The 24,713-nt window shown below is 42.2% G+C and overlaps 1 protein-coding gene across 1 annotated transcript; it reads left to right on the forward strand.

Annotated features, from left to right (window-relative positions):
• The first annotated feature begins 469 nt into the window (after positions 1–469).
• spry2 (sprouty RTK signaling antagonist 2) lies at positions 470–7,010 on the forward strand. Its single transcript, XM_086044263.1, has 2 exons — positions 470–984; positions 4,068–7,010. Exon 2 carries the CDS (start codon positions 4,116–4,118, stop codon positions 5,022–5,024), a length of 909 nt encoding a protein of 302 aa, XP_085900389.1. The 5' UTR covers positions 470–984; positions 4,068–4,115; the 3' UTR covers positions 5,025–7,010.
• Positions 7,011–24,713: the final 17,703 nt, after the last annotated feature.

Genomic DNA, 24,713 nt, shown 5'->3' on the forward strand with positions numbered 1-24,713 from the left:
AAGTTGTGTAAATTGAAAGTTCTATTATGATGCACTTTTCATGCACTTTCAATATCAGTTTGAATGCAGCACCCAACAGCCATGCTAAATTACATACAGCGGGCTATACATTAGCATTATGTCACTTCAGCACATCAAAAGAGGTATGATGTACACAAACAGTGTATCACCCTCCATTCAAAGTACAAAAATAGTTTTCCAAACTTTGAAACTAAACTCAATTTGTAGTAAGTAGCATGCGCAAAGGGTCCATCACCATGCAAAAACTGAACAGCCTATTCAACTATTTATTTTTTTTTTTTGCAGATCTGCTAAAAATCGATCCTTCCTATTTTTTGTTTATTTCATTGCAACCCTAAACATAAAAAATGGGGAGTTTTAAAACAACAACTAAAGTCACTCCCAACGTAACGCTATGTAGCTACGGCATAACACGTTCAAGGGGAAGGAGCCGCTGCAACGTGTCTGCTGCAGCTTTGCCCTGACCAAGTGACAAGCAGAACTACGATCGATCCAACCGCATGCGAATGAATGAGTGTGAGCCGCCAGCCAATGACTGAGCACCGGATGCGAGATATCCGCTGGAACAACAGGCGCCCTGTCCTGTCCTGTGCCCACCACCACCACCACTCGCCTCCCGCACCATATTGGCGACATTTACAGCCCCAATCCAAAACCTCATCTTCGGACAGCGCGAGGGGCAAGGCAAACCCCGAAGGAAAACAAAATACTTCTCTAAGCTTCTTGGAATTAACCAAACAAAACTTTTTGGAGCAGCTCTGGGACTTGTGCATACTTTTTGTCCGTTTCCCTATAACAAAGTGGAGTAAACTAGATATTTTTTTATGCAGCGTATTGAAGTTGTCCTCCCGGTGGCTGTCTAGTGCGCATGCGCCAAACATGGTGTAAACAGTGCTGTTGTAGTGGGTTTTATGGACAAACTTTCTTGAAAACCGAAACGGATATTAAAGTGTTGAAAGCCCGGTAAGTCAGCATCTTCAAACTGGCTCTTAGTAAAGAGTAATCACATTTGATGACTGTGGATTTGAACACGTCTCGACAAACACTGACACGTCCAGCCATTACATCCGCTTTTTCAGCCGCGTCATAACCTTTACATGCGTTGTTTGTTTTTGCAACTCACAACTACATATGTAATGCGCGTAGGCATGCTTCGTTTGTCAAGGGGATGATACACACGTAAGACGCACATTGCATTTTCCACCTGAATAACAAACAATAAACCCTGATGAGACAACATGCTCGGCGGTTGTGGCCGTGTCGTAAATGAACTGTTGTGCCATCCGTTTGCCACTCTTGCCAGTTGTCAGTGTCGCGTGTGTGCACAGGAGGAGAATACTGTAGTGGCAGTATGAAACCCACCCCCATCCTCGTCTCTCAGAAGTAAACTAGTGGGCCTTCTTTTTCTAATCTTTGGTCCCACAAAATCACTTTAAATGTATCGTAGTACAGGACACGACTATTGCACGTCTATGTTTAACGTTTGTGCATCAAAACATGATCTGTTTTCCACGTTTTTACCCCTCCACTCCTTCTGTAGTGGTAACAACTCCTGTCAACAAAAGCTTGCCTTGTGTCAAACAAAGCTTGCCTTCTTTTTTTAATTTTTTTTTTTTTTTTTAAACAGCGGTAGGCCAAGAGCATACGGAGCAACACCAAATTCTGAATGTCATTTACATTTGAACTTACTGTCGCATTATAATAATAAGAATAATAAGAATAATAAGAATTATAATCTCGTGACCCTTGTGAGGACAAGTGGTATAGATAATGGCTGGATGGATAATAATAATAATAATAATAATAATAATAATAATAATAATAATAATGTATTTTATTTTTGGTACATTTCATGTTACTCAAGGTACAGGGTAAAAAGAGCTATATAAAATTAAATATTACACTACATTGAAATACAAAAAAGGCAGAGCTGGGCACCGTCTATCTATCTATAACTTCTGGGCGGTGTTTCCCACCGACCCACGTAGTCCCAGTTCGTCTTTCATTGGCAACAGCCAATCGGCGTCGAGAACATAATTTTCCCATCACACGCAGGCGCCGCACAAGCCGCCAAATAAAGAAAAAGTATGAGATGAAAACAACATCGTGGTGATCGGTGAAACAAAAACAAAATGGGCCACGTCATTGCGTCTGTGGGACCAATAGGTATACGACACTGTTTGATTTTTTGTTTGGCTGCATGTCAGGAGTGGGGAACCGGTGTGTGACGTGATACCGGTGTTCTGCCAAAATGTCCTACCCATGTGAAACTTCCTATCGGAGGCTGACTTGACAGCCTGTTCTGTCAAAATGTCCTACCCATGCGAAACTTCCTACCCGAGGCTAATTTGGCAGGCGAAATACTGCCGTGCGCTTCCAGCTTGTTTTGTTTAGATGCATACAAGTAGAACTTTAAAAAAAATACCTTAAAGTGGAAGTCAACCCCCACATATTTTTTTCCAGAATATGTTCTATACAGACCCACTAGTCTGAATGCGGCATTCTGATTAATATTGCGTTTGTGGAATATGAGACATCCACCCGTTTTTAGCTACCTCAGGGAGCGGCTATTTTGTCACTTATGTCAACGAATCATGCCTCAGCTTCAGTAAATAGGTGAGCCATGATTGGTCGTTATCTGATTAATATTGCGTTTGTGGAATTTAAGTTAATCAGCAAAAAGCACCCACTTTTAGCTATCTCGGGGTGGCCATTTTGTCACTTCTGTCGACTGAAGATAACATCGAAGTTGCTCAGGGTTCAGATAATGACCAATCATGGCTCAGCTTCAGAAAACAGGTGAGCCGTGTTTGGTTGTTATCTGAGCCCTGAGCGACTTCGATGTCATCTTCAGTCGGTAGAAGTGACAAAATGGCTGCCCCCCGAGATGGCTAAAAGTAGGTGCATTTTGCTGCTTAACTTACAGTATATTCCACAAACGCAATCAGAATGCCGTTTTTCAACTAGTGGGCCTGCATAGAACATTTGCTGGAAAAAATTGTTTAAAATATAGATGGGAACTCATAGACGGACTGAAGAATAGACAAATGCCCAGCTCAGCAAAAAAGTACTCAAAAACACAAACATCAAACATAATAAAAGTAGTTAAAACAAACCCAATTCGAGAGTATGCCTGTTGAAAAAGATAGGTCGTGAGTGATGATTTGGATGTGGTGAGAGCGTCCGAGTTCCTAATATGAGGTGGAAGAACAGTGTGGCTGCAGGCTCATGACTGTGTGTTGAGCAAATGGGCGACAGGTGAAATAAGTGGAAAAGAGGAGGACCTTTGAGAACAGGTCGGTCTGTTCATGGAAAGGAGGTTGGTGAAATACTGAAGGTGAGGTTATTCATGACATTATATGTTCCAAGGGGGATCTTGTACGGAATCCGGTGTGTAATGGGCAGCCAGTGAAGTCGCCGTAGGACAGGTATGATGAGTTGTGTCAGGGGATCTTGTGCATTTCTCATCTTTGTTGATTTCATTGATGGCTTAAACTGCCGCAAGGCATGAGGTGAACTGAAGGGCATCTGGATTTGTGATCATAAATAACTTCATCATGCCACTCAAACTGACCTCAAGCCTCAAGCATACTCCCAAAGATGTGACACTACCACCGTCCTTGCAAAAAATTAATGTGAAAACCAATCAACACTAGAAAGAATAAAATGGAGCAGTGGTGTCACCCTGCTTCACTTTGGTGTGAAATATTGATGCAAACAAGGCTGTAAATTTGAAAAGAATGCACAAATGCAGAGTAACGTGCAGTGTGCAAAGTTGCAAACCAATCTATTATCCAACAGCAATAAACGGATGACATTTTCTTTGAGGAGTTATTTGTTGAAAGTGTACACTCTCTGGTATCTTCAACCTCCCTCTCATATCACAAAATACAGCACACGCAAGATATGCACACACATTCAATTCAGTTTGTTACACTAGCTGGTCTGACCGCACTATTTGTCACTTTTGCCCGCTTCGGTGTCTCATCATTTGCCTGGCATCATTTGCATGCTTGCTTGGTATAAGCTATCTGTCTCACTTGCAGGATTTCAGATGTGTCCCATGCCGGCTCGAGTGGCTCTTCAGTCCCACGATGGATCTCAGAAATGCGAGTTTCAGCGACGGGGGAGGAGGACACCGCAGGCGGTCATCGCAGGACGATGGGAGCCTGCAGCCAGGGCCTTTGCTAGCCCACGATGGCGTGCTGGCATTAGATCAGATGAGCATAACTGGGAGCCGTAATGAGTACACAGAAGGACCCACAAGGACTCCGGCCTCACAGAAGAGTGAGCCAGTTGCGTCACAATTTTCCAGCATTCATCAGGACACCCGGGAAGAGAGGCCCAGCGATTTTCACAACCTACATGCAGACGCAATCGTGATGCGGCCCTCCTCCAGCACGGAGGACTCGCAGACTAGTGCCACGGCCAGCGGGGGGAGCGCTTGCTCCGCTCAGAGGCTCCTCGGCATCACGGGAAGTGGTGAGCATATAATCAGTGCCCAGCCCACACCAGCAGATGAGATGTCTAAGAAAAGTGCAAATAAAGAGCCAAAGTTGTTAGTGGCCGTGCCCGGCCGTGGCGAGTGTAAAAGCGGCAGTGCGCCCTCCAAGTGTGAGCGCTGCGGTCAGTGCCGCTGCGCCGAGTGCGGGCGCCCTCGGCTCCTGCCCTTCTGCTGGATGTGCGGCAGGCGTTGTGTATGTTCTGCACATCACGCGGCAGAGTATTGTACGTGCGTGTGCTGTGTCAAGGGGCTGTTCTACCACTGCTCCACCGACGACGAAGACACGTGCGCCGACAAGCCCTTCTCTTGCACACACGCACACTGCTGCATCCGATGGAGCGCCGTGTCCCTTATGGCCGTGGTACTCCCGTGTCTCCTGTGTTACCTTCCAGCGAGAGGATGCGTCGCCGCGTGCCAGAGCTGCTATGACCAAGCGACGCGACCCGGCTGTCGGTGCAAGAACACGATCCACTGTGAGGCTGTGAGCAAGTCAACGTAGAACATGTGTGTGGCATGTCCGCGTGTGTGTGAGTGCCTACGTTTACATCCAAGAATTCATCAGATTCTGCTTTGGGATGAAATTTCACAATGTTAAAAAATGCACTATACCCTTTACAGGTGAACTAAATTTGACCTTTTCTGAACTTTTGAATGCACTTGCCCAACGGTCTACCTTTAGCGCAGCTTCATGTTCTAAAGGAGCTGAAAATTCACAAATTCCAAATAAAACCACGTCTCCACCTTTCTGAGACTCTTTCAGGCTATCTGTTACAAGCTGATGACGACACGCTAAGCTCATTGGCTACTTTCTTCTGAGAACATCCTGTTTGAAAGCTAACAACGGTCAGGTGCTTGTTGCTCAATTGTTAGCCGCAGCCTCGGTCTCATAGGTGAAAATGTGATGAAGACGCTTGTTTAAGAGAGTTGGAAATGGAGTGAAACATTGAACAGGTGGATGTGTGCGTTCAAAAGTTTAGAGCAGTTCATATTCAGTACACCTGTAAAGGTTAAAGTACATTTTAGGTTCATCCTGGAATTTCACCCGAAAGCTTAATATTCCCAACGTTTTGTAAATAGTCTATGTTTCCTCCCAATTAAATGGGTAACTTTGGGTAACAACTCTTTAACATCTCGGACATGTGAGATACTGTAATTAATGAACGTTAGATTTTGTTGTTGTTGCACAAAACAGTTCTTCCTTGACTTAATGTGGTTATGGTGTCGCTAAAAAGCAGAGAAAAATACAATAATTTTGCACACTTCATAACAAAAGTTCTCACGGAATTATCGTTAGAAAACAAACGATTCAAAATGTCCACATGAGCAGTGAGGTAACATGTTTTATCCTGTACGGTGAAATTCTTACTTTGCTGATGGATGGCAATATGTCAACTATTGAAAGATAATACAAAGCAAAAAACTGAAAACAAATAGAGACAAAATACAAAATAAAGGAGTCTGAAGGGGCAGCATGTGTCAAGAACAATGGAAAAATATAAGGAAAATATCATAAAATGGATGGATGCAAGTTATGTAGCAGTTGTTCAAATTGTGCAACAGTGTGCAAGGCCAAAACTGGTGACATGAGGAGTACAAAAGAACACTGAATAAAGTATAAAATACATTAAGTTTGATTTATTCGGTACAATACTGTACTTGTGAATGGTCTTCACACTCATATTTACAAATAGTTTTACTCTGGGCAATGAGAGGCACAACTGAAGATGTTTACTCGTGTAATTTTTTGGGTCATGGATTAAGTTACAGACATCTGTTTCCTATTTAGTAGTGAATACTGTAAAAACTTCAGTTTGGGTGTTAAAATACACAGTTTCGTAGATTGCTCTGCTACGCTTAAAACTCGTGTTTCCCGCCCATCAATATACTTTCAAATATTGATTGCTTTAATTTGATGCATCATAAATTAATTTCCTTGTCTGTCCAAACATGGCCCCCACTCGCCTTCCACTGAAGAAAGCTTTTTTTTTTTTTTGCTAACATTTGCCTTCCCATTGCCTGTTGCATGAAGCTTGATGACAAAACGCAGTTGGTGGGCATCTATGAAGGTATACAATTTGGTGCTGATCCAAAATGGGATTTTCGGGGGGCTTTGTGGAGGTCTGCATTCAACTGTAGTTTAAAACTTGCTTGACCTCTCAGAACCAAATTCCAACAACTAACATTGTGTGCATTAGTGAGATGTTTTATTTTTTGTACATAGAATACTTCCAACTGTGAAAACGTCTTTTTACGTTCAATGGAATGTCGATTTCATCACTTCTCATTTCAGGTAATTTGCTTCAGAGCAATTCCGTTTGTACAATTGCACAGTCACTTATAAAAACTTTATTTGCTGATTGCAACATTTGTTAGTGTGAATTCAGAAAGTCTATTTATTTGAAGGTTTATTATTGTGTAAGGCAACGTATTTATTTGTGTCAGTGCTGGAACTAGTCAGTGAAAAGGCAACTATATTAACATTTGAAATAAAATAACCTTAATGACTGTCAGAGTCTGATTTGTATTTGATTCAAATGTCAACTTCAGTGTTCCTCAACTCTGCTGACAAAATGTGCTGCTTTTTTGTGCTTTTCATCAGTTTTAATCAAAGGTTTATTCTGGAATTCCTTGGTTTTGAATGTCCCCGCAGGCCAGACAAGAATGTGACACTTGCTGGCAGTACACAGTTGTGTTTACAGCACGCAATGCATTCAGCATCTTGATTGACACTCTGAGGTGCAACTTGCTCGCACTTGTTTGCTATTCATCCGCAGCCTTTCTGATTGAAATGGGGGCTCGGAGGGTTGACGTGATTATCAACTCTCACCTATTCTGCTTCAGTGCAGGGTGATAGAAATGGGACAAATCCCATCAGTGGGAGAAAAGGAAGACTTGTCCTTGTGTTTGCTCTTTATCTCGCAAACCGCAGGACTCTCTGCAACCATTGTCGCTTCTGTGGAAAAAAAAAACAAAAAACGGGGGCTTATGTTAGCAAAAACCGAGGAGTGCAAAGGGTTAACAGCATCACTTTGAATGACAAAGACCTAACAATTTTGCCCCATTTTAGTAGACCATGATGCATTCATGCTGTTTTGAATAACGGAAAGGTTTACTTTGCTTCTCTAATGCTTCATGCAGCGACCTTAGGAGCCTGTTTGGTATTCAGGTGGTTGGTGCCAGTCTTGTTGGGCTGTGGGAGATCCTAGATCTGGGGCCAAGATATATATATATATATATATATATATATATATATATATATATATATATATATATATATATATATATATATATATATATACATACATACATACATACATACAATTTCAATACAACTCATTTATTGACATGCAGTACTGTATTTTTATTTTCATGCTTTTAGGTTTAAATGTATTTCAACATGATGATACAAGCCGATGCCGTTGCATTTTATCAGAAATTCTACATTTAGATATAGATTTTTTATTTTTAGATTTAGATTTTTCTTAACAATTGGGATGAAACTTCACTCCTTATCAAGCAAGTATAATTCTATGCTGAATAAAGAGCAAAAAAGCACCACTGTCTTGTGTGTGTTAAAAGTGAAACGCCAGCATGTGAGCACTCTGTGTTAGTTTGAGCTGCAACGGCCCCCGCTGTCTATGGCAGCTGTTGGACGTAGCAGCTTATTGAGCCTGCTCACTAGGGCAGAACACAGCAGAGGAAGACAGGAAGGAAGCTAAGCTTTTCTTCATGGCTGCTTTGTGTGTGTGAGTGTGAGATGTGACGTCCCAGCTTGAAGCAATCCAACAGCAGCGCTAACACGGAATTGCGTCATAGTGAGCGGAGACGCCCCTCACCCTGTGAAAGCGCAGCTGTTCAAAGTTTATTCAATTCAAGGTGCAACCAAATAACCGAAGGTCAATATGCACTGCATGCACAAAAGTACTCAGACACCTGACAGTAGGCTATATGTGTGCTGAACGAAAAGGAAATGCAATGCTTCTGTTTTTTGTTTTTTTTTAAATACAATTTTTCATGAGCTGAGCTCAAACATAAGATATCTTTATGTGCACAAAAGGCTTTCCGCCCACATCCGACCTGGGATGATGCTAATGGGTGAATAGCACTGCACACCTGATGTGTTATGGTTGTGTGAGGCAAAAAAGGGTCACACTGACCGTTTTTTCTATCGCTCTCCTCAGGCCCCTCCAACACAGTAAAACTGCACATTTTAGAGTGCTTGGCCTTTTATTGTTGGAAGCCTAAGGTAAGGCCTGTGCAAAAAAGATTGTACTGCACTGCATGAGGAAACTGGTCAGACCAGGTCCTGACTGTGAGGTTTTTTGGGGGCAGCTATTGTTACCAGGACAACCGGAGCAAGGAGGCTGAATGAGTCTAGTGGCTGCGACTTTCAGAGGTGAAGTCTAATGTGAAAAGCAGGAACCCATGAAGACGATATAAACATTGTCACTTGGTGCATTCGCCCGTACATTTGGCCCATCATGTGGTAGACAAATCCATCGGCAAACAATAATATCAAATATGCTCCATTCTCACAGCATGCACATTTTCACCGAGCAATTCAGTATGTGGCACTCATTAGAAGCTAACACCGTTAGCTCATGCTAATCTGTGCATCCAACAAAACTCAGAGCAGCTCTGTTTACCTTTTGGCTTTGACCTGATAATATTTCAGACAGTGTTGTGTCTTGAAATGAGTGGTGGATCTTCAGGGGCGAGGAGGAGGCAGGTTATTATGTAGAGTAAGTTAGATGAATTGTGATGACTAAATTCCCAAATTCAATACGGCTTGCTCACAGGCACATTGCCAAAACTAAGCTGCTTACAAAATATTTGCTTGGTGGTACAGTTTCACACTTAATGAGTCAGAGGGTCCTAGACGCAACTTTGTATGCAAGTAATTACATTTTCCATCACATGTCCTTTCACGGGCGGCATGGAGGACGAATGTTGAGCACATCCGCCTCACAGTTGAGACGGTGTGGGTTCAAATCCGGCCCTCCTGTGTGGAGTTTGCACGTTCTCCCCTTGCCACGGTGCGTTTTCTCCAGGTACACCAGTTTTCTCCCACATCCCCAAAACATGGTAGATTAATTGAAGACTCTAAATTGCTGGTAGGTGTGATTGTGTGTCTATTTTTGTGGCCTGCAACTGGCTGGCGACCAGTTCATTGTGTTCCCCACCTCTCGCCCAAAGTCAGCTGTTATAGGCTCAAACACACCCATGACATTAGTGAGGTTAAGCAGTACAAAGAATGGATGGATGGTTGGATTTGTGAATGGAAATATTTGCCACAGAGGAAGGTTTTTTTTTTTCAAACCTTTAATGTTGAGATTAGTTAAAATAAGTAAAGTATTGTCAACTGCTCCAACTCAAGTTTAGGCGGACCATTTACAGGCAAATGAGCACAGCCTACTATCAGTTCATTTAAAATTCATCAGGTTATTTTCGCTTCTGGTTTTTGGGGAATATGTTCCAAATACCTAATATTCAACCTAGAACTAGCCAGACAAATGGATTCAGGGTCCATGTTGTCTAAATCTTATTCTCCCAGTAGTTCATGAAGCACATTCACAAATCTGTAGCTTGTACCTTTTGATATAACTGTACAAGCACAAAATATAGAGTAGATTCAGTTAATTAGGGCTCCAATTAGTTAATTAGGGCTCCTCTTACTCTTTATGATGCACTGATCAACAGAGATTGCAGTGAATCTGAAAGCCACAGTGAAGAAATAGTATTCACACAAGTCGCCTACTTGACTGCAATGTCGACTGGAGTCTCTCACCCACACAATGAAGCCCAAATGGAGGCCTTAATAGCAACACTTAACTTTAGTTTATCACAAGCAGTTGGCTCATCTGTGTGCGCACACACACACACACACACACACTCACACACACAAATTGGTCTATTTCTAATAGCCAGTGGACATTTTTGGGAGGCACAATTTGCTGCAAGACCAATTACAAACAAACACACACATCAAGTTCAGGGCTTCAGTTGCATTTCTGATAGGAAAACCTTATCCCTCGCTTACACGTGTGTGTGGTGCGAGGGGCTGGGGGTACAATGTGACAACTTAATACTATAATGCAGGGATAAGCAACTGGCGGCTCACGGGCAAAACATGGGGTGGCCCTCTATCAATTTTGGGAAAAAAAAGTGACAGCCCCAATGACTGTTGTAATTACAGTGTTCACCACTAGATGACAGACATTGCTCACAATTCCTCCAAAACCAAGACTGTTGTGTGTCAGGGAAGAAGAGCAAATGGAGAAGAAGAACGGGAGTCACAGTCTGTTCAAAACAGCTGTAATCCATCAATTTCAAAGGCTGAGTTGGGCATATTGTCATTTAACGACGTTTCCACCAAACAAAGCACACAACAATTACTGATCTCACTGGAACCACTCAAATGAAGTAAGTCCATTTTATTGTCCAGTGAGCAACTGTTGGATAGGAAGAGTGATGGTACCATTGGCTTTTTAGACTTTAGGACTTTAGCTGAGCTAGCCAAACGTCTCCGTTGCCCGGCTTTTATTTCTATAAGCAACGCTTCCTCTTGCCGGTGTCTCCCCGTGCTATGCATTGCTCTGTTCTTAGGAGCAACAGTCTGCCATCTGTCTGCACTTTTCAATGCAGATAAAATAGTTGTCATTGAACGCTCTCTAAATTGGTACAGTATAGTTCATCCCAGCTATACTTCATATGCGTTACTGGCATTGAGATGAGACTAAAAGGGGATTCAAAGTCTTTGTAAAGGCGCTTAATCCTGGAAGCTCGAAAAGCCTCTGCATGTAGTAAGGGATCGGACCGCCAAGGTCCCTGTTTTTGGCCGCCGCCCAGCTCACATTGCACCCGACTCCTATGGCCCCTCTCACGGGTCATGAGGAAGACAGTTCAATGACATCAGTAAAAAAAAATCTAATTGTTGTATTGACTTGTACTGTGGGAAAGGAAGCACATTTAATCTCGTCTTGAGTTGACGTTTCCACAAAAGGTTAAGGTAAGGTTGTATAAAGGTTAGGAGATTTGACTTTCTTCCTCAGGAGGCCCATAATTTTGACTGAGGGTGAATCTGTCACACTCAGACATGGGAAATCCAGGTCCAGGAAGAAAAAAAACCCTGCCATAGTTTGGTTATAGCCACTGGTGCTTCTACTCAACTGGTAGGTAAACGAGCTCCCTGAGTAGAAGCACCTGTGGCTGAAGACCAAGTGTGGCAGGGTTTTTACTTTCTGGACATGGATTTCCCATCTCTGGTCACACTTCAGACTCACTGGTCACCTGTGTGCTTTCCCAGTGTTTGTCCATGCACCCCTCCATTCTGCTAGTCAGCCCACGCCCATCTCATTGCCATGCTGCTCCCTGAGACACACACACACACACCCACACACACACCCTGATCAGCAATCAGCCACCATTGAAGCCTTGCTGGCTCACTCACTCATTGACGGATTGTTCTCTACGCTGCCATACTCCCCAGAACTTCTCTGTGGATTGATCTTCTTTTGCAGATCCAGCCTGCCCCTGACCTTCCTGCATTCTCACTTTCCCAGTAATCACCTCAGCATTCTCTCCCTGAGGCCAAGATTTGCCTTAGCACTTCTGGCTTTCTGTTTGCCTGTCCCTGTGGCTTTGTGGTGTTTTGCTACAATGACAACTAAATGTGAGTTTAGTTTATCTGTTTATCCTACATCATTACCAGGCCACAAAACCACAAAACTGTAATGCCCTGCTCTCTGGCCTCCCCAAAAAGAGCATTTCACCACTGCAACTACTGCAACTACTGCAGAATTCAGCCGCTCGGGTGCTGACGAGAACCAGAGGGCGGGAGCACATTACGCCAGTTTTGAAATTGCTGCATTGGCTCCCTGTGTGTTTCAGGATCGATTTTAAAGTACTTTTATTAGTTTATAAATGTGTTATTGGTCTTGGGCCATCTTATTTATCTGATTTGCTTTTATCATACCAGCCCTCGCGGATCCTGAGGTCCTCTGGCGCCGGCCTTTTATTTATTCCAAGGGTGAGGACCAAAATGCATGGCGAGGCTGCATTCAGCCGTTTTGGTCCTCACCTTTGAAATAGCCTGCCAGAAGACGTCAGGTCTGCAGAGACTGTTGATATTTTTAAGAGGAAGCTCAAGACTCACCTTTTTAGTTTGGCTTTAGACAACTTTTAAATAATTTATCTTTTCTTTTGATTGAAGATAATTCTATGTTTTGCTTTGAATGTTTTAAAGCACTTTGAGTTGCATTTTTATGTATGAAAAGTGCTATATAAATAAAATGTGATTGATTGAAAACCCCTCCGGTGGCACGGTGGTCGACTGGTTAGCACGTCCGCCTCACAGTTCAGAGGTCGTGGGTTCGATCCTGGCTCCGGCCTCCCTGTGTGGAGTTTGCATGTTCTCCCCGTGCCTGCGTGGGTTTTCTCCGGGCACTCCGGTTTCCTCCCACATTCCAAAAAACATGCATGGTAAGTTGATTGGACTCTCTAAATTGCCCCTAGGTGTGATTGTGAGTGCGGATGTTTGTCTCTGTGTGCCCTGCGATTGGCTGGCAACCAGTTCAGGGTGTCCCCCGCCTACTGCCCAAAGACAGCTGGGATAGGCTCCAGCACGCCCCGCGACCCTTGTGAGGAGAAGCGGTACAGATAATGGATGGATGGATGGATGAAAACCCCTCCCATTTCAGAGACTCTTAATTTGGGCTTTGAATATAACTGCGTTGCCAGTCCCCTGTTTTTTGCTGGATTTATCATGGTTGTTATTAAAAGTCCATTCAAAGTAATCCTGTGGTTAGATGTAGTGCATTTCGGTTCGACACACGTCCGTGTCAGAATATATTGAGCGATGTAAGGAGAGTAAGGCGGATATGACTTAACATTTGCTATATACATTTAAACAGGCTGTTTATTTTTGCACACCATGTACTCATGTCATGTCATCTTCCAAACCGCTTATCCTATATAGGGTCGCGGGGAGTTGCTGGAGCCTATCCCAGCCGTCAATGGGCGAAGGCAGACTACACCCCGAACTGGTCGCCAGCCAGTCGCAGGGCTGACACTGTCACTGAGCGGGAATTGATCCCACGCTGCCCGCACACAACTCAGGCGTGTGTACCACTACACTATCAGCGGACACACCATGTACTTGTTTCACTTAAGTTGCATTAATGGTTGTAATCTTCAGAGCAAAGACTGACATCGCTGATAAAGTACACATACAGACAATAGCATTCACATAAATTTCCCAACTCAAACTGAATAACCCTGACATTTGTCGCAATGTTGCATGTGCAAAGGGGAGCGTGTAGAACAAAGGAGTTAGGCTGTACACGTATTCCCACAGAGGAAGTCGCTGCGGGTGACAGCACCAACAAACACTCACATCGTTTGGAGATTTACAGAGACAACTTCCTGTGGTTGCTATGTGTTCAACAAACCTTTTGAAAGAGACCATTACATATCAAAATGCATTGTCTCGTGTGCACACAGAAACAGAGACACTGGATTAACACAAATGTTGACATGGTTTTGTCCAAAGCTTTGACTATTTTTTTATGCTAAATTAGAATCCCTCAAGGAGAAATTCAATTTACGATCTGCTGAAGAGCAATGTCAGAGTCAAAGGGGCGCACAGACAATGTTGCACCTCTTTTGCTGGGGTGGTGGGCAGACGGCAGTAGCCAGAAGGGAGACTAGCTTCTCTTCAACAAACAATGCTAGTTTTCAATTTTGTCCACAGCGGGATTTGACATGTGACCGTGCGGTTCCAAAGCCCAAGTTCTTACATATGAGCTACTGCCACATAAAGTAGGAAGAATAGACTGATTAGAATAAAGAACCCTACACTGAGGACATACCTGTCAACCCCGGGGGTCGGGGTGTACTGAATCTTACAAAAGTTGTAATATGCCCTTACATATCTGTATATAGTCTTACACATTACACATTATTTTCAAATGGCTGCTGTCACGAGAATGGAAATCAGCAATGTACGGCGTACATCTTTGAAAAGGTGTTTCCGCCTCAACAAATTAGGCCGGAAGTGTACAACTTGACATGTATGTGAGGATGTGAGAAAGGGAGTTGGTAAATCTCAATAACCTAAAACCATTATGCAACAATTGCCTCTCAGGAGATGCCTCGCCCAGAATGTGGCTAATGGGTGGGCCTGGAAAAATCAGGTTGGGCCTGAATATTTCTCTCACTAAGCACAATTCACCTGTCTTGACAAATCGTATATTCAAATAAAATGACAAACTGAATAATATGAAGTGCAGATCTTCCTTAGACAACCCCAATTATGCCATTCTTAATATTCAATAAAATAAAAAACACAAGACACAAATTGAAAAATAATTTAATCATAATTTACAAATAATTTAAAAGTATATATTTTTTCATGAATCTGACTGGGTGGGCAGTCTGTCAATCCTGTGCATGCCCAGGCCCACCCATGGCTCCGCCCCTGCTTCCAACCTTTCAATCAACTGGGAGGCTCGAAACAAAGTTCTGGCCTTGTTCTTTTTAGATCACTTTAGTCTTAATCCAACTGAGTTTAATGTGTTTTCCAAGTCGATCTTGGAGGAAGACAAAGAAGTCCTTCTGTGTTTGACCCTCGCACACAGTCCGTTGCTTTTTGAGGTGCGACAGTGGCAAATGATGGCTAGAAAAACTGCTGCTGTTAATGACAAAGCAGTCTCTGTTCTCTCTTTTGCACTGTCCCTCCTTCAGCACAGGTTACCCCAAGCATTCTCTTTCTTGCCTTCACCCATTTCCCATCTTTCACCCACTGCACTCTTCCGCTACCTCCCATATCATCCGTTTTTTCTCCCTGTTTTCATCATTCGGATGTGGGATAGGAAGATGAAATTTTCGCGTTGTGTCGCAAAAGACTTTCCTGTGCTTCACTTCAAAGAAGAGGAAGTAAATCTTAAGTACGGCACACAAAACAACTCTGTCCCAATCGCACCCCAGAACTCTTTTTTTCCATGGGGGAATTATGTCAACAAGCACCACATATGCACATTAGTTTATTTATTTCGACTGTTTGGCATGCACTACCCACAACATCATGATTATCACATCTAACAGCCTATTTTACTACACGCAACATGGCTCCTCTTGGCCAGGACAGGGGGACTTTTTTACTCTGACTCTCTGTGTGTCAATATTTAGCAAATGTAACGCCACCTCTACTTTGTAAGATGTTTTTTTTTTTTTTTTACATCATGGTGACCAGCAGCGTTTCTCAATGCAGCCGCTGGTCGCTATGGAAATCTGGCGGCGCCGTCCCAGCGCAACGTGTGTAGGATTAAGACGTCAAATCAACTGACACGCCGTAGTGAAAGGAGTAATGACTCCTAACTATTTGTATATTGTTTAATACCATAAAATTGCTCCATGGTAATGAAATATATACAGAATTAGGAAAAGTCAAGAGGCCAGGAGCATCTTATATCAATGCACGCGGAGTAATAACACATCAAAGTTTGAAAACAGTCAAAATGACTGCTCTTGTATTAATATGCGTAATTGTGAGTGATTAAAGACAGATTGTTGATTGTACTTGTTCCACAAACAAGCGACATCATTCTCTTTGAGAATCTGTTGAAACTTTCCCACAGGGCCAAGCCATTGAGTTTCAGTTTATCATAGTCATCCACATGCCGTATGTAATATGGCCCCATGGGTGATACGTTCGTCTTTTTAGAGCTGCCGCACACGGCGCGATGCTTCCGAACTCAAGCTGGACCGGAATATCATAAAAAATGACGGTTGACCACTCATCTCTGCACACTGGGTGATTTAATATATGGACTCCCTACTACATGAACTATGTGTGCCTGTACTAGGGTCCCACACAATATGTACTGTTCCACTTTTTTAGTCAATCAGAAATAGGGGGTCAGTGGAGGAAGAATTGGGTTGCTTCAGAAAGAGGACATGGGCAAGAACAAAGAAGAAAGTGTGGATATAAGTGTGAAGCGGGGCTCGCTCCCATTCACTTAAATGCACCTGGTGCTGTATTGCTCGCTTGCATCCCTTTTTACCACAAGCTGAGCTATTTCATCCACAGATCATATGAAATTATAAGCATTGTTGTAAAACACAATGTATTTGTTCAATATATACTCTTTCTTTCTTTGGCTTCGTGGCGGCACATCGGTCCCACTCGTTTAAAACCCGGAAATGTATTTTTCGCGTGTGTTTGCATAAATGTGGCTTCACCGTGTGCATATGTGATTGATGCTAGCTTTTACTGTGCCGGTGCATGTTAGCAAAACCTCATTCTTTGAGTCATTACAGGGTGCTGGCCGCCGAGTTGGCAGTCCAGGTTTTTAGATGAGCGGTCGGCGCATTCTGCTTTCAAGACAGCGACATTGTGGCGGCATGGCATCGAACCCCGGACGGGTGGAGGGGAGGACCCCCAAAAGGAACCGCACAAATGATTCTCCCCATGATGTTACAATGTTCCAGCCCAATATCGACGTGAAAGCTTTTTAGCTTTTACGTGATAGGTGCCACGTAAGAGGTCATCTGGCGAGGTGAAACAACTGAAGGTTAATCTTAGAGAATAGGAGAGAAGAAGCAGCAGGATGAGTGTCAGTCAGAATGTAAAGCTGGAATCAGTCGACGCACCTTTGTGGGGCAAATGAATGGTTCATTGTTATCGCATGCAGACAGCAAGGAGGAACAATGTGAGCCTTGTGCTTGTGCACCAACACCCTCATCCCCATTGATTCTTATTTGCATACTTAGATGATAATGTGAGACCCTGTGATGCAACAATTTGAATATTTACATCATATAAGCAAATACATAACATGCAGTTATGTTGAATTAATGGGACACATTTGGTATAGAAGTGAAGCGATGGCTCCTCCCTATGCCAGACCACCATTGTATGGTACACTCACTTTATTGTATTGTCCTCTCACTATGGCTGGATTTACACTGACTGCTTCACCAGACACACAAAATGTTCAGTTCAGGATCAGGGGTCCATTTCAGGAAGCAGGTTCATCAATCACTGAGTCTAACCCTGAACTCTGGGTTGACCTACTCTGAGCTAGGAAACTCAGATTTTCCGGCTCCTGAACAGCAGATTTCAATCAGATTACTCAACTCAAAGTAACTCCAACTGGAGTTAAGCGCGTGCACGGCAACCATGAAAAGACAGCATGAATGAAGGCCAGATTTGCCGAGTCACCATGGCAACGAGGGAGGGGCGTGGGAGAAGCCTGCTGTTTGGGTCAATATATGCCGAAGTTTCAAGTCCTTTGCAATCACAATAATTTAACAGGGGAAAACTGCTTGCTTCCGCCTATTAATTTATTTAATTGAGGTGCAATCTCGAGGGTGGGAAGCGCACTTAACAGCTGATCATATATAAAGACATTGTTCAAACAGTTAAGACCTTGGCATAATCTCATGGGGGTACACTGAAAAAAATGGTTTAATTTACTCACTAATATATTTCGTTAGGTAGTTGCACAAAATAAAATAATCTGGAGCCAGATACATTTTTTAAGTAGATGTATAGTCTACTTAAAAATGTGTCTGGATTCAGATCATACGCTACGACAAGACTCACCTGGGCGAACTCAAGGAATGAGGAAATGAAAAGTGGTGTGTAGCGCAGAAAGAGGGCGGAGACAGAGCGAAACTCGAGGTTCACTGAGATAAACCTGTTCCCCACCAGGTTCGTTTCAGAGCGTCTGTTACTGCAGTAACTGACCGGGAGCTTAAGTTACCTCTCTCTCTGAAACCGGCTAGAGTTACCCCACTTTCTCTGGTTTGAGTTACCTCCCTTCTTGAAACAGAACAGTCAGAGTTTGCCTCATTTCAGGGTTAGCAGACTCTGAGTTTTGACTAAACCTGCTTCCTGAAATGGAACCCAGGCCTCTTCCAAATGCAAATAACCCCCCCCAAAAAAAAAAAAAAAAAATCAAATAAAGATATTAAAGACCACCAGTTCTAAATTGAATCTAATTACAGTAAATAAATAATGAAATATGCTCTCAAAATAAAATACTACATTCAAGATAAATCCCTCATTTAATGAAGAAACAAAATGTGAGGTTACCCTAATTTAAATTGGTGTGGAGCGGGGGTTGAGGGGTTTGGTGTTATCCCCGGCCAGCTACAATACAGTATGTAATGTTTAATATGTTTATCTATGATTGTTTACTCCTGTGTTGCTACTGCCCAGCGTTGATGCTTTTTCAAGTTATGTACATGCAATTTGCGCATCTATGCATATTGTATTGTTCCGTGCACTCGGACCTGCAGTCGAAGTCCAGCCTTAAGGGCCATATTCACCTCACCAAATTTGGCCTTCTTTGCGAAAAGTTTGGACACCCCTGGCCTAGATACACCAATCCAACGTCGGACGTCGGTAAGCGTTGAGGCGTCGGATTGCGCCGTCTAATTGATGTAGCGAAAACCGTCGTAACATCAGACATTTAATCCGTAACATTTAATCCGTCTATTGTCCCATCAGCAAAAAGGGGCGTCAGTCAGTGACGGATAGACGGACCGGTCCGTCGCATAGACAGAATACCCAGCTCTGTAATTTATACCCATGCTCCAACATCCTCTCTTGGTCCTCATAAGTGGAAAATTAGATCTGGAAATGGGGGTGGAGAAGGTTTATGGAGTGAAGTCTCGCCACCCTGCATAATTGAAGTCTCAAATATGCCCGTAATTAATCTTTGAGGAGACATGTCAAATCATTAATAAGGCCCTTAAGCAATGGCCCTGAAAGGAGTGGAGGAGAGGTAGCAAGACATTCATAGAGGCTGTTTGCTGTGAAAACAAGACAAGGTCAACCTCCAGGAGTTCTATACCTCGACATGTCAAGGCTCTCCACACATGAAGAAGTTAAAGGGAATGCAGGTCTCTCCAGTCACCAGAAAGCCCAGACTTCATCTTAAAAAGTCAACAAGTGTAAAGTGGGCTGTACTGACATGAGTCAATATTTAACTTGCTCAAAACCAGCATTAAAGCTTTTTGTGATTTTTCAATGAAAGACATTGATATATTGCTGATTGAAGAACGTGAACGCAAATACAACATTCACACTCATGAAGAAACCTATAGCGATGGTTGAGACCACTTGTTTTCAGACCGATACCAGTACAAGTATTCAACTCTTGAATTCTCACTCATTCCGATACCAAGCAACCAATACACAAGTACTTTTGGTCCATCAAATTGTTATTCAAGCAGTGACAGATAATTTTAAAGAAAGACATTTCATTTATTTCTGTTAGAATGAAGAACATAGTCATTTTGCAATGCAGAATTTCATTTCAAAATAAAACACAAAAGACTCACTCTGATTTAGGATTCATTTGTAATAAATTAAAAAAGTGTAAAATAAAACTCCCTGAGTTTTAGTCTTTGTACAAAATAAATTGAAGTGCAAAATAATACAATTGTAAACTGCCCAGGGGGATATTATTCATGTTTCAAAATGAATTGAATAATAATGAATTCCTTCATACAGTCTCTAATAGAAATTGCATCTTAATGCGCATATGGGAAGGTAAACATGGCTGGAATTCAAAAGAGAAAGATGCTCCGCCAGCCATGCAGTTATTGTGTTAGCAAATATACATATAGCAACACACTAATAATGCACTAAAAACATGATAATAAATCTTGCAAACATACATATACTTCCAGAAATTAATTACAATTAATGGGCATTTCAGAGGATTGACATGAATGCAGTTCACGTTCTATCAGTCATGCATTTCCAATTAATTTAGTAATAGAAGAACGACATCAAGAAGGCACGGCAGCCTTCGTGAGTACTTGACACAGTGAAGTAGGGCCGGTATCGGCCTAATACCGATACCTGGTATCTGTACTCGCCCATCCCTACTGCTATCTATTGGTAAGTGGACCTGTCGTGCGGAATGATGCATCAGCCAACAAAAGAGGCAGGTGTCCTGGAAGCTACGCCAAAGCTATTCTTTTACTGTACAGTGACACCCCCAAGGCCTAACTGTGTAACGCCTGAATCGAAGAGGCGTGTATGAGCATGTAAAAGTAGAATAGGCACCACATTTAATACTTACTTGAAAGCACTACTCCACAACTTATTGCAGACAGACTGCACATCATACAGGTACAGTCAAATGGTCTGCATGCATAACACATTTCATGACAGGTTCGGTAAATTCATACAGTACACCCAACACACACACACACACGCACACACCCCCCACATCCGCAGAAAAAAAAAATACAATTAAAAAATAAATTCAAAAACAAAGGGAAAGAAAGAAAGCTGAAAGGGATTATGACGTGAAGATAGGGCCCCCGTGTGGTTTGCGGACTTTATTACAGGTCTCATACAATTTTTGCCATGTTGGCTGACCAAAATTTTAAAAGAGGAGTTGTATGAAACATCCATTGAACATTTTAAATTCAAGAGAGACATTTTGTCTCTCAGAAAAAAACATTGGTAAATCACGAGAAATAATTGAAATTGGAATAATATAGTCAGGGTCATACCACTGAAATTGAGAAATACATTTATGGTTCTGTATCTGCAGTTTTTGTGACAAACTCAATGGTGACTGTCATGTTATTTTTGAACGAAAGCACAAGTGAGCTGGATGTTAGACCAGCCGATTTTGGACAAGAGGCGGGGTACACCCTGGACTGGTCGGCAGCCATTCACAGGGTAGTCAGCACTTGGTTTATCAAAACTAGTACAAATCGCTGGCTCCATTCATGATGGAGTCATTGCTTTCTGCTCAAAATGAAGCAAGTGTGTAGAAGCCAAAAATTAGGAACATCCATCGAGCCATTTTTTTAAAAACTTTTTGAACGTGGGACAACATTAATGTGAGAGAGTCCGATTTTTGTGCAGGCAGCTTGGGTTCAGTTTTCACCCAGTGAAAGTGGCAATTTGTGTGTAAATGGTTGTCTCGCTATGTGCCCTGCGATTGACTGGCAACCAGTCCAGAGTGTAGTAGTAGTAGTAGGAGTGTATTTTGACCAAAGTCACTAGGGATCACCCATGACCTTGAAAAGGGGTAAGCTGTAGAGAGGGAGAGGATGGATGAATGGATGTGGCTCTGTAATTTAAACAACAATAAAACTACAGAAGAAAAGCATCACAAATCACTAATGCAGTGTAGCATTTCCAACACTCTGAAGAGCAAAACCATTAAGATTTATTACCACAACAATGAAACGGGAGCTATAAGATGAAATGTGTTATGAAATGAGTACTCAATCGATATTGTAGAACTCCTTTTAGAATTTCAGTCCTCTCATCAAAAAGCCACTCAAGTTAAACAGTCATCTATAAAGTTGAGACGCTTTCAAAGCAGGCGTAAAAGAAGCAATTTATGTCAAACTAATAAAAGCCATTTCTAAACAGAGGAGGAGGTTTGAGGCGTCCCCGGTCATCCTGACATCTCTCCCCCCCAAAGACAGTCTCATTCAGCGGGAAAGAAGCAGTTTTTCCACAAGACCAGTGAATTACTGATTGGTATGCAAAAGAGTCATTTCACAAACAACAACATCCTCTTGTTGACCATCTCCAGAGAACACACCCATCAAGGCATAGAGGGACTCCACACATAAGATTTAGAACTGAAGAAGCCTTTAAAGGCCTTCTCATCACCTATGTTGGTTAACTACAGAAAAAGAATCAAGGAATCAGCCTTTTTGTGATGGTGAAATTTATACCGTAAATATTAGGGCTGCATGATATTAGAAAAACACGCAATATCTTTGTGAACTTCCGGGATGCAGCAGTCAATAATATTGCAGTGAGGTGGAGGCAAACCAATTATATTACAGTGGGGCGTATCCTACCTGGAACACTAGTGGCATTCATAATAAATCCCTGGTCCAGCACAGAAAAAAAAGTATTCTAAGTACTTGTGATATGAGGGACTTGACTTGAGAGTTTTTCCCATTGTTTGGCTGATTTTTGCTTGACTTACGAGCGCAAATTTAGCTATGTGGTAGTAAGTGACTCAACTCACAGATAAATTTAGTCAGCAATTGTTAAAAACAGAATTTACTTGAAATGGAAGGCAAACCAATCACGTTTCACAGGGGAAGTCAACTCGAAAAAAATGGGGCGGTGTTAGTGCCAATGTTATAGGTCAGTGTTTTTCAAACTGTGCCGTGGCACACCAAGTGTGTCGCGAGATATTGTCAGGTGTCCCGTGGGAAATGATCTAATTTGTGTGCCAGTGCGGTCTAGCGCCTGGCAGCATAAAGCATGTAGTTACTACATTGTATTACTCGTCCATGCCAGTAGGTAGGAGCAACAGCAGCAGGTAGCTAATTGTCTTTGTTGAGAGACAAGCGAATTAGTGGCGCATGTTTATCCAAACAGGCCCATGTTTCACACCAAGTGTCAATATGAAACATTATAAAATACTTTTTTCTTTTTACCGGTATTTCATTCCTATTCAAGACGTTATAATATAACGTCATTCTTCAATGTTAAAAAATGCTTATATAAACAATATGACACTTAAATTGTTAAAATAAGCTTTTTTTTTTTCACTATTTCAGCTGGTGGTGTGCCGCGGGATTTTTTTCAATGAAATAAATGTGCCTTGACTCAAAAAAGTTTGAAAAACACTGTTATAGGTAACTTACACATCTGTGATGGCACCATTAATGCTGAAATGTACAAACAGGTTTTGGGGAACCATATGCTGCCAACAAAGCAACATCTTTCCAGGAAAATCCCTGCTTATGTCAGCAAGACTGCCAAGCCACATTCCGCCACTATTATTTCATAAGTAGCTCGCATCCTGAAAAGGTGTGAGCACCCCTACCCCAGACTGTTGAACAGCTGAAGCTGTACATCAAGCAAGAATGGGAAAGAATTCCAGCAAAAAGGCTTCAACAATTATTGTCCTCAGCTCCCAAACGTTTATTGTTGTTCAAAGACAAAAGTGACATAACACAATGGTATACATGACCCTGCCCAGCTTGTTTGTAATATGTTGCTGCCATACAATTCTAAATTATTTGCAAAAATCAAAGTTTATCAGTTTGAACATTAAATATTTGTATCTATTGTTTCTTTATCTTATCTGTTTGTTTCTTTATCTATTCATTATATATAGGTTGAACATGATTTGCAAATTATATTGTTTTTATGTTGAACACAACATCCCAACTTCATTGAAACTGTGTTTGTACATAAAACATACAGTCCCCTCCAAAAGTATTATGATTAGGTCAATTCCTTTGTTTTTTGTTGTAAACTGAAAACATTTGGGTTTCAGATCAAATGATAAATATGAGACAAAAGCTCAGAATTGCAGCTTTTATTTAATAGTATTTACATCTAGAGTAAAACAACTCAAAATAGAGCAATTTTTATTTGAAGCCACTCAGTATTCAAGTGAGCAAAGTGAGTATTGGAACACATGACTGATGAGTGCTGGAAAAACATACCGCAATGACAGACAGCGACGCTGACCATTAAATTACCTTCTGTGCATGCATAAGATGTAATACCGTTCCATACCATCTGCGGTGGTAGTCACTATTTTCCATTGTTAGAAAAATCCAACCGGAAAGCTGTTGGCCGGGGGCGAATTATAAAAACATAAACAATGCATCCAGCTATATTCTTCGCTCACAAAGTCTCACGCAAAGTAAACCATCACATTCTTCACACAGTATTGGGAAATACTTAAATTGTCAACCCTCGCTCTTGTACTTGTAAGATTGAGGCAGCGAAGGCGTGCTCACTGTTCATCAGCATTTGTCACTTCCCGTTGGTGTTCCGAGCGCTGATTTGCTAGCCAACAGCCAATCAGTGACCAAATGTCATGACTGGCGACACCGATTCAACATGCGTAAATGCCCCCCCAGGCGCTCACTGACGGGTCACGACACGACGGCGGTGGCCGCTACACCAATCAGACGGCGCATTCAGATACCACGACGCTTCATTACCTCTGACGTCGGTTCGTTCTATCTAGGCCTTTAAGCAAACATGAAGACCAGAAAGCTGTCTATGGGAGAAATACAAACCACCCAAATCTGAGAGAAGAGGGAAAATTGATCAGAGCTGTTTCACAAACATTGGGCGAAGGCATTACAACAATTTGTAATGTCCTGAACAACCAAAGATCAACACTCAAAATAGCAGAGAACTAAACAGTCTTAG

Source organism: Filicampus tigris, chromosome 1 (genome assembly GCF_054856515.1).
Source record: "Filicampus tigris isolate MCC_2025a chromosome 1, RoL_Ftig_1.0, whole genome shotgun sequence".
Taxonomy (NCBI): domain Eukaryota; kingdom Metazoa; phylum Chordata; class Actinopteri; order Syngnathiformes; family Syngnathidae; genus Filicampus; species Filicampus tigris.